Consider the following 11,293-nt stretch of genomic DNA (forward strand, 5'->3'; position numbering starts at 1 on the left):
TTTGGACACAAAGAAATCTATTTTAATGAGTGTGGGCTACAACACTGAGGCTGCATCCATCTTCTACACAGTTTATCTCTAAAGCTACAGTATATGGTGTATGAAAATGAAAGATACAAACCAACTTTATGGTCCACCATAGAGGATTTCTTTCTGTGACTAGTCCTTTGACTAAGAATTATTTTGATTAATAATAATTTATACTTTATTAATCCCAAAATGGAAATTGTTTTCACTCTGTTAGAAAAAACTCAAGGTTAACTTGCAAGCTTGACTTTTTGTCTAAAGAAGTATCTATGTATTTAAAACAACAGGTTGCATATTTATTTACACAGCCAGTCAATTCTTATATGGTATTGCTTATCATTTAAAAAAAAAAAAACTCAAAACGGCACCACAGCACATTTCACCTTATCCGTTTTACAAAGCAAGGTAAGGGAAGAATAAAATGTTTACATGTGTCATTTCTGTGAAAAAACAGTTTTTTTTTTGTAAATGCCATCGTGCTGCGATGCTAAAAGCACTCCAATTACTTTGCAACAGCACTGTTTACACTGGTCACTCAGGGGCCAGCTTTAATGGTCTGCAGTTTTATTTCATTTGTCTTTGAGTATGTAGGAAGAGCAGAGGTACAGTAAGTAGATAAAGCACTTGTTACAATCAATTACACATGAGAACCATGGAGACTCGGCGAGGAAACGGCTGTATCAGATGTGAGTGAAACGCATGGTGTGTTGCTATTGAGATTTTCCCCTTATCGGTTATTGGGAGGAGGAGGGAATGAGGCTTGTGTTAGCGGAGCAGAGTCCAGATGGAGGATTTCCCAAGAGAGTGGCCCACACCGAGGACATTCAAAGACAGTGGAATTAGTGTCTCCAATCTCCACTGGAAAGGAGAATTTTTTTTCCTACCCTTAAAAAACAAAAACAAATTCTGTCCAAATTTCCAGAAACAGAACTTTTGCTGGTGTACTGCTGGGTTTCTTGGCCGGTTACTGCCACAGTAGTTTTGCTTGCCAGACCTATCTCTAAAGTGCTGTGGAGTAAGGTCTGGCCTTTCCACACATACAAAAAAAACACAGCTTGGGTTGTTTGCATTTCTTTAAACCTTTTACAATAGTCTTGGGCGGCGTGATGCCCAAGACATGCGGATCTGAAAATTAGTCTCGGGAAGGAACTTTGTCAGGTGGAACAACTGACTAAAAAAAAAAAAAAAAAAACTGAAAGGGGTGAGAGAGGAGGAATGACACAGCAAAGGGCCGCAGGTTAGAGTCAAACCCGGCCTGTTGTGTTGAGGAGCGACACAGCGGTTCAACTGATTCCAAAGCACTTGGAAACAGCTCTGCAGGTTGGTTTTAAGTTGGACTTTTTGGTAAGAAGGTTGGTACGGAGACTCCATTACTCATGCCGTATGACATTTTTACAGTTGCTGTTTTTCTTTTTTTATATTTGACACTTACAATAGAGATAAAAGTGTGGCAAAAAAATGCATTCAGGACTGGAGCAAAACTTTCTTGAGCCACTGACTGACAAGTGAAAGTGGAAATTGTCTCTAGAAGTGGTCAGACATCTACATGAATCCCAAGTCAGGTTCAGCTACACGTAAAGCCAACATATCACACAAAAGTATAAATAGACCGTATCCTAAAATACAACTCTGGGAATGGAAGAAAAGCACCATACAAGTCTTTCAACTGAGCATTTCTTTCTACAAATACATCTCTACCCCCAGAGGATACTATGGGAAATACTAGACAATAGTGATTCTGTAGTTTAGATGCCCTGCCCAGCAGAGAGATTAATGCTCCCTTTATTTTAGAAACGACCCTGAAAAACATGATTCAGGAAATGAGAACAACCTTCCAGTTGCACCGTTCAGTTTTTTGTTTTTTTTTACCTCTGCTCCACTTTGTTGCCTTTTTACACACTCTGAGATCTTACAAACTGCTGTGCCATGGCCCCAAGGGGGGAAAAGCTGAGAACAGAATGTGAATTCATCCACATCTGATAAACACACTGGGGAAAACTTGTGCTGCTTTTGCCCCGACTTGCCTCCTTGATTTACCAAATTTGCTGAAACAAGAGGAATTTCCATTGATGCAGAGTTAAAAAAATATTTTAACCTTAACTCAATTACTTTCAAGCAACTGCTGTGACTTTTACTCTCAAGAGTTCTAGCCATGTCGCTAGCACGGTTCCAGACGGGATTTCAATGTCAAGGTCTGTCTGTCGTACCGTCCTCCACTTTGGTCCAGAGCTACAAGTCAAAGTTTTGATTTATTGGGGCGGCCTCTAGCTCACCCAGTAAGAGCGTCCGTCCAATGTTGGCTGAGTCCTGCTCAGTCCCTTTGCTGTGTGTCATCCCCCCCATCTCTCGCCCTCCTTTTATGTCTATCCACTGTCTCTTTAATAAAAGGGAAAAGACCCCAAAAAATCTTTTATAAAGTTGGACTTATCCAGTTAAATATCTCAAGATCTACTAGATGGATTGGTTCCAAATTTTGTACACATATATTGATGTTCCCGGACAATGAAACCTTGTGATTGTTGTGTTTTTTGAACTTTCTTCTAGCATCATCATTGTCTAATTCTTCTTGAAAAAAGAAGCAATGCGAAAACAACAGCAGACAAACTCCCAAAGCAAATGCAACAAAAAAACTGATCACACAACGAAGTTCTCCAGGCCTCGAGGGGGAGCGCTAAGTGGAACTGCTTGATTTTCGACCCCACGGGAAGAGAGCGCTCTGCTTTTTTATTAGACAGTCTATGCTCCCTTCTCATGCCCTCCCGGTCTCTCTCTCTCTCTCTCTTTCTTATCTGACAGCATAATGACTGCACTTATATGTTCGGCGTATGTGAAGAATATCATCTTAACAGACTGTTTTGAATGTTAAAATATACAGGAGGGAATTACTGTTATGAGTCTGCAGAGCAAGCAAAAATAACTCATGTGATACGACAGAGAACATAAAGAAGAACAAAGTGTTAGCTTTCAAATTTCGACTCCACAGCACACTACGCTTTTTGTTGAGGAATATCAGCATGAAAAAAACTTTTCCCTACCAACAGTGTGCCTACAGTCTACCTCTCAGAGGGGAAGTCACACTTCCCCAGACACCATGCGAGTGGCCTGTGGGCTAAGTCCTTCTGACCTTGTGCTCTCTAACCTCTGACAAGCAGCCAAGCATACAGAGTAAACAGGAGGGAGGATAAACAACTTAGCAGCGGGCAAGCTGATGGGATTTCAGAGCAGCGCAGCCTGCCAGTCGGGAAGTTGAGTGTACAGTCTTATGCTGGTACATCACAAGACGCTCTCAACAAGAAGCGATCAGCTGCCTCCCGGGCAGTGTTGACACTAACCATAATAGGACATCACCTGCTCTGCAAGGATTACATCTGTGTCCTAGATTAGATTTGAGATTTTTCACTTTTATTTTAAACTAGAGCCAAATTGTCAAAGATACATTAGAAAACATCAAAGAATAGCAAATCTAAAATGTTGAAATGTTAGAAAACTAGCCTCTTCTGTTAAAATCACAAAATGTAAGTATATGCATACTTAAAGCAGGCTGCGTGCTTAATAAAACAAGCACCATGCTTTCTCCACACCAGCATTTTAAAACAACAAAATCGGGCAGCCACATAAATGAATGTAAATTAAATTGGCGTGTTCTGTGAGTGGCCAAAATATATCCTCGCAAACTTCTCTCATCAAGTTTAACTTAGTGAACTTTGACACTTGAATTTCTGTCAATTAACCAAGTAACATGACAGTGTTACCCTATAAGCTAAACAGTCCAAAATGGAGGAAGCTGTTGTAGCTTTTTTTGCCGTTTTGCTCTATCCACTTTTACTTAACCTTCCACCTTTCACTGTCTACTTACAAACCGCGCCAGAAGAAAGAAATGGGTTGCAGTTTGTTATGGTAAATGCTACAAATGTGTTTTGTTCACAAAACTTTGTGAACTTATTTTCCTGTTAGCAACTAAGCTAACAAGCGACAGTTAGCAAGCTAGCATCTACTGAAAACCCTCTATCTTCAATAATACTAATCAAATTAAATTAACATACATATGGAAAGAAATGACTCTGAAAGCTCTATTTTAACTGCCTAGTGTTAGCTTATTCCCAGCTTGCTAGCTTGTTTGCCATTAGCTTGCCTGTTACAGAAGTTTACCAACTAGCCCTAGTATGTAGCACTGCCTATTTTGTGAAGACTTGCAGATGAATTTTGCTTCAAACCTGTCAAAATCCACGTCTCAAATGATGACTTGAACTGTTAAGGTGACTATGCGGGAAATACAGATACAGTGTACCATACCTGTGATAAAATGTGTTGACTTTGGATTTAGAGATGTTGTTGCTTTTCAGAACTCTTAGTAGGTGTTCATGGCTTCACCCCAGAGCTCAACAATGGGCTACTAACAAAATAAAAGCACAAGTGGACAGCCTGAAAAACTATGTGAGTTGCTGGCAGAGCGGTGAGCGGTGGAGTCGAGCACAAAAACAAGTAGGAAAGCAAACACTCAGACTGGGGCGACGCTGCTTTGATAGTGCTCAGGACTTGTTGAAAAACCCATTGTGCCCTCTGTAAATTACACAGCAATGCAGCGTAATGATCAACTGGAGAGATAAAGCTCTTAATGCCCGTGATGTGACCGAACACTAGGGCTGCACGATGTGACCTAATATAAAAATCACGATTAATTGCACATTTTACCTTGAAAACGTTAATTTATTGTTTTTGGGATTTGAAGACGGACACTGCTTTTTTTCTTCTTCTTTTTAAAGTTTTTTGTATAAAGTTTTAAAAAAACATCTTTTGCGTGATAAAAATGTAAAGAGGCTTTACTTGTTAGTCCTTTGAACAAGCAAGTTGTGTTTTAAGCTCCTCGGAATTTGTGTGTGTCGGGCCACCACCGCATTTTCCGACTGACAAGTGTTATTCTCAGACCCTGCACACGCGGTAGAAAATAGGCCTATCAACAAAAAAAATGATCAAAAATGTTGTCATGGGAAAAGTACATCGACAACAGATTCAGAATTTTGATGTTTATACATTTTCGATTAATTGTCCAGCCATACTGAACACCCAACCCGCAGGAAACGCACAAGTCACTACAACTGATCCCTGATAAATATTAACTGTTCATTTTAACATTCTAACTGTGTATCCAGACACTAAAGCGATTCCCTGCCCCACAACTTATATATGTATATATATATATATATGTTACATGAAGACATGTATTACCAATTAGCAGCCATCTCATTATTTCTGTCATATTTCAGGATAATAAGCAATTTGTTATTGCTCTGGCTGGATGTGTTTCTATCAGCATCAGGATGTCAACATGCATCAGTATATAAATGTAATTTTGAATACATCAAATGACGTGGCAATTGAAATATATTGACCAAGCCCACTTAACATACTTCATTGTTGCACCGCAAGTCACACAGCCATCAATCAAAACCTCAGATTATTTTACTTAAACCTCTATCAATGCTTTGAATCATTGTCTACCAGATAGGACAATTAGTTGTTTTCACTATGAGGAAAACAGCAGAAAAAAACTCTGATTTCAGAGCTGTCATAATATATGTAACATGCGAGTCAATTTCTAATAGCCTCAGCTAGCTGTGACTGCATGTAAACTTGTAACCCTATTAGTTTGAACGCCATCATAATACATCACCACTATTATTCCCACCTACAAAGGCTGCTGATTGGCTTGGCTGTACCTTCAGTCATTCACAAACCTTTGATCTGCTCGACAAACTGTAAAGAGGTTGACAATGATTCAGAAATCTGGAATCCAGCAAATACAGAATCATCCTGCGACTGCAGTTCACACTGACGCGAGGCCAGTTCAACACAAGCAGCCTGTTGCATTAAAAATAAATCACACTAAAGCACCCTGCACTTTGCTCACTCAGTGAATGTGTGTGGTCATAGTCAACAAAGGGCAGTTTTGGGTTCTACAGTAATGCCTGGATAAATAACAATGACTCCGATGAGTCAGGCCAGACGGAGGAGGGAACCAGCAGCTATGCTTGCAAGTATATTGATCTCGGTTACGTTTTTTTTGTGTGACCTATGACCTTTGAGACACCTATCGGCGACAACTCATTGCAGAAATAATGTAATTATTAGTGAGTAAGGGTTTTCCTACATAAATGATTTTTGGTGCCTCCCCCCCAAAGAGGTTTTAGTCAAGCCCAAAGAAAAATCACCAGTATCAAATGATACAAATTGAGAATAAACATAGCAAATCCTCTTCTGATGGGTTTCAAGGACAATTCCGGTCGATTTCAACATGTAGCTCTGTTGTTTGTACATTTGGAGTGCTGTCAGTAGAGAGAAAAACAAAACCAATCGGTGCAGCCAACATCGTGTTATCGCGCTGCTACAGTTAGCACCCAACAGGCTTAAACAGGGCAAGTTTTATAAACATATTTGTAGCCTCTAAACATGCTTGAAATGTCATTACAAGTGCCTACCCATGTGCAGTTATTGATTACGAGGGAACAGAGGGAATTTGACTCCAATAGATGTGACAGAAAGGCATAAAAGTTGTGCTAATTCAGCCAGTATTTCCTGTTTTCCGAAGTCCACACTAGAAACGAGACTTTCTGTTACATCTACTGAAATCACATTTGCTGTGTTCACTCTGAAGGAATAACTGCATTGGCCTAGCCATGTGCACTTGTAATGATATTTCGAGCAAGTTTAGAGGCTAAAAACATGTTAAACAAGCAGAAAATAATGAATATTGAATACATGAATATTAGCTCTAATTTCAGAGTCAGACTCTCCTGGCGATTCATCTGAATATTAATATTATTTGCTTAACCAGTTTTGTTGACTGGGGTTTTATTTATTCAAGCACAGTACACAGTTCATCGAATTGTCAGAAATAACAAGGTAAATGCATAGAATTCTTTCAAATTAGGTAACACAGACTCATTGCCTTTACTGTACGTGGACCAATCATACCTACTGTTATTTTGGGGGTGGCAGTCACTTTGGGGGTGGCAGTAGTCCTGTCAGGAGGGAGTTGGGTTGGGAACCAAGGGGTTGCTGGTTCAAGTCCCCATTTGGATCAAATTATGGTGGTGGACAGGTAGCTTGAGAGGAGCTCCTCCCTGCTTAGGGTGCCTTTCAGCAGCCCCCCCCCCCCCCACACACACACACTCTGACATCTCTCCATTAGTGCATATATATACACATATAGGACCTGAACATGTGTGTGTATTTGTCAGGCCTGTGTGTAATTTTTGTAATAACAACTGAGTGAAAACATGTTAATTTCCCCTTGCGGGATTAATAAAGTATACATTATTAAAAAGGCCTAATCTGAGCCAGGATAAAGCCAAATGTAAACCCTGAATCATAAGATATGTTAGTCATTATTGTTGTCAAAAGTTTATTTTTTTCCCTGAACACGTCAGGTGTATAGTGGACAATAAGCCTCTGCCATCTCCTGGCAAAATGTCCACTTTGTCCACAGTATCATGTGAGGAGGACATTTCAGGACAGTTGGAAACAGCTTGTACTTCAATCTGGAAAACCATCTTTCCAAATTAACAGGGACCCACATACTTTCAGACCGTCTCTGAGCTCATTGTTTATAGGTTTCTTGTTGTCTGGCCTTCATCTCTGGTACACACTCCTGCAGGAAGAGGATAAAGCCATGTGTGTTTGGAGAGATAGAGCAGAGTGTTTCAGGGAAAATGCCTCCACCCTCCCATTTGAATTTACGAGAAGATTCCACAGTAGTTCAGAGGAAGGCAACCAAAAAAAAAGAAGAAGAGCGAGCTTGATGTGTCTGTACAGTTCATACCATGATGTTCTGACAAGCAACAAGAGGGTCTTGTGTTGAACAGAAAGTATACAACTGTCTGGTTTCAATGGTGCACTCTTATCATGAAGGAAATCTTTATATTGAGAAGTTGAAAAACCAAAATCACACCCTAGCTTCCTGGTCCAATTCTCACAAAATGCAAAATGATATCTGCCACTATGTTCTGTATTGTGTACATGCTGCACTTGAGAGGCATTCTTTTTTTAAATCTACAGCTGTCCTTATTTTAATGTCTCCAGAAATCAACCAAAAAGATTCATATTTGTATTTAAGTTTGTCTTTTAGATAAAAGTTTTGTCTTCTAAATCTTGTTGTATTGTAATAAAGTTTTTTTTGTATTGAGACTACTTAAGTTGCTACCCAGAGTTACGGTTTACACAAAATGAGCCAATCCAAGTTTGATGAAACCCAGTTGTATCCTTGACATTCATATTCTGGTATTTAGCAAAGATATTCTTCTTTATAAGGCTTTGTGGATCTAAGGAATCTGGGCTTTTATTTGTACAATATCTTCTGAACAAATAAAGATCTCAAATATGTGGGGCGGTCTCTAGCTAACCCAGTAAAAGCATTTGCCCATGTAGGCTGAGGCGCAGGTTCAAATCCAACCTGCTGCCATCATCCCCTTCATCTCTCTCCCCCTTCTGTGCCTATTCACTGTCTAGGTTATAAAGGGAAAAGCCCCAAAAGCCCTTAAATATGTGAGTGAAATGCAAACACTGGCTGCTCCTCCTGGCCCCAACAGACTGGACAGCCCAGATGCTTTTTATTTGACCACAATCCCTAAAAGGTCTGCTTTCCAATGAGTGTTTTTTCACTGCTGAACATTTCCAGTAGTAGATTGCACATACAGTATGATTAACAAGGGGGAAAGTGCTTTCAGTCAGATGGTTCAAGTTTGTTTCTCTGCTCAAAGATTCCAGTGGAAATTCCAGCCTCATGGCTCAAACCATGACACCCCCAGCACTGGAAGCGCACAATGGAAGAGGGAAACTATGCATGGGGGGGGATATTAACAATAACACCCACATTTGTGGAGCAAATTAAACAGCCCCAGTGATGCTCTTTTGCCCAATGAGTTCCAGCTTTGTTCTGTAGCCTACTGTGCAGAAGTAACTGTGACATGAAGGCGGCAGCCTCAAGCCCCGACATGCACAGCTGTGTGTTGTGTTTAAAGAGCTCAGAGCAACCTGTCCTGCAGACAAACAGTTTCCAAGAAAGAGGCGATCCAGCGAAGGTGTGACCTTTGATCACACATACGTTTGGAAGAGAGGTAAGCATTAATAAGCCATCATGAAGTTATGGCACATTGGGGGGACTGACTCCTACTTGGGACTATTGATCTTATTGTTCAATCATTACCACTAGGAGTAAATATGAAGTAAATTCCTGTTAAATACATATAGAGGACAGGCAAGACCAGAGGCAGACAGGCCCAATTGACAGGCAGCATTTGGGATCAACGTTTAATAATAATACCAACAAGAATACACTCGGTTTTTATTACACACAGGCCTGAATTACACACACCTGCTCAGTACATATACATGTAAGATATACATCTAATGGAAAGATATCAGAGTGGGGGGCTGCCCATGGAGCAGTTGGGGGTTCAGTACCTTACTCAAGAGCACACTGACAGCTACCAGTCCACCACCATAAGGGGGCTTGAACCACCGACCCTCCGGGTCCCAACCCAACACCCTACTGACTGAGCTACTACCACACTGAGAAGGAATTAGTTAGCAGTTTTTGAGTTTTTGGGGGGGAGGGGGTAACTTTGGCTTTGGACTCACCTGCATTGTAGAAGCTGTCCAGCACCATGGTCTCCCCAAAGTCCAGTTTACCAAAGTTCACGGTCTCCAGCTTGCTGCCCACCGTATCGCAGGCGTCCTTCAGACACTGCAGGGCCATGCTCTCCGCGTTATTCTGCTGGCTCGCCTCTCCGTTCACCACATAGGCCACCGTCACCGGCCTGCTTTTGCACGACTTCCCGGTGGAGAGCAACCCCCCGCCGTCCATCGGATTGCTCCCTGGGGTGGGACTGTGCCCCCCACTGATGACCACCGAGTCCTGCCAGAAAGTCCCGGCTGCGGGGATACCGAAGACGCCGCCGCCACCTCCTCCACCAACGCTACTGCAACTACTGTCGTCGAGGCTTTCTCTGCTGGGGCAGACGCCGAAGCAAGGCACCGGTAAGGATATCCCGTCTTGGTCTTGACTCATCATGTTTTAAGGGTCACTCGCTGTCTTAAAGTGTGGGTTGGGATGAGCGGCTTCTCCAGCAGTCCTCCATGGAGAGCCAGCGTTACGCACGGCGGTTACCCATGGATCCCGTGCACAGGCACGACGTGCAACCTTCCTCCGCTTCAACACAGGCAAACAACAGTCTGTCAGCGACAGAGGTGCAACTACACATCATCCTGCATGTTTACTGTTGATAGCACGCGCAGATAAAACACCAGTTAACCACAGATTGGTTGAAGTCACTGTTCCGAGAGGGGGGGAAACTCAAGAGGAAAAGCCACCAGAAACCGCGCATTCCTTCCCAGCTCTCACAACACACCGACACACTTCCCAAAGTTGAACAACACCGCCGGCGTCCGGGCAGCGACGCCTACAGAAGGCAGAGAAACGTCACACCGAGTCAAAGTTAAAGGCTCACAGCGGCGTGTCATATCGTATAAGAGAAACTGCACCGTGCACGCACAGACGCTGCTTTCATGTGCAGGCAGACCCTGCCCAGTTTCCACTGTTATCTTCCAGACTCACGCACTGGGCGGAGAGACAGCAGCGAGAGCCCGGTGGAGCTGGGCGGGGACACGATGACCAAATGTGGAGTTTAGTGTGCTTCAGGAAAGGAGCAGTTCACTGTAAACAACACGCTCATACCACCTAGACATTATCAGACCACCAATTTGTCAGCTGATACAATAAACACGGAAATTGAAAGAAGTGGAAAAAACTGCCCTTTATTGAACATTATTGAGCCCATACTTTCAGGGCTGTGAGCTGGAAGCACTTTATAACGTTGCGAACTAATTGCATTGTTTTGACCATTAATCTTGTTTGAACCCAACAGATTACAAAGTAGATTTGGGCAGTGATCATCATTCAGCTGTGAGAAGTTCCAGGCAACAATTTCAGCTGCTATCGAGTCTGTAAAAGCTCCACAGCTTCTAGAAGGCAAACGTTGGATTTGAACAATAGAGTTACATTTAGTTTAATGAATTCACAAGGGAAATGTTGTCTTCTGTAGATATTGTTTGTCACCTTTCTTCCCTGTCATAAGGAGGACCTCTAGTGGTAAAGTCCTGATATTACAGGCCAGTGCAGAAACATAACATTAATGGTCCCATGGCATGAAAATGTATGAATGTTTTTTTACATTAACATGACTTACCCCAGCCTGCCGTTCATAAGGTC

The 11,293-nt window shown here is 42.0% G+C and overlaps 1 protein-coding gene across 2 annotated transcripts in view; it reads right to left on the reverse strand.

Annotated features, from left to right (window-relative positions):
• The window catches only part of map3k5 (mitogen-activated protein kinase kinase kinase 5), a 70,946-nt gene extending 60,322 nt beyond the window's left edge, over positions 1-10,624 (reverse strand). For both annotated transcript variants that reach the window (XM_034900704.1, XM_034900703.1), the window contains exon 1: positions 9,664-10,624. In XM_034900704.1, coding sequence (XP_034756595.1) covers positions 9,664-10,096 — 433 coding nt within the window. In that variant the 5' untranslated portion in view covers positions 10,097-10,624. The remainder of the gene's footprint in view (positions 1-9,663) is intronic.
• Between the last annotated feature and the right edge of the window lie 669 nt (positions 10,625-11,293).

Source organism: Etheostoma cragini, chromosome 18 (genome assembly GCF_013103735.1).
Source record: "Etheostoma cragini isolate CJK2018 chromosome 18, CSU_Ecrag_1.0, whole genome shotgun sequence".
NCBI lineage: Eukaryota > Metazoa > Chordata > Actinopteri > Perciformes > Percidae > Etheostoma > Etheostoma cragini.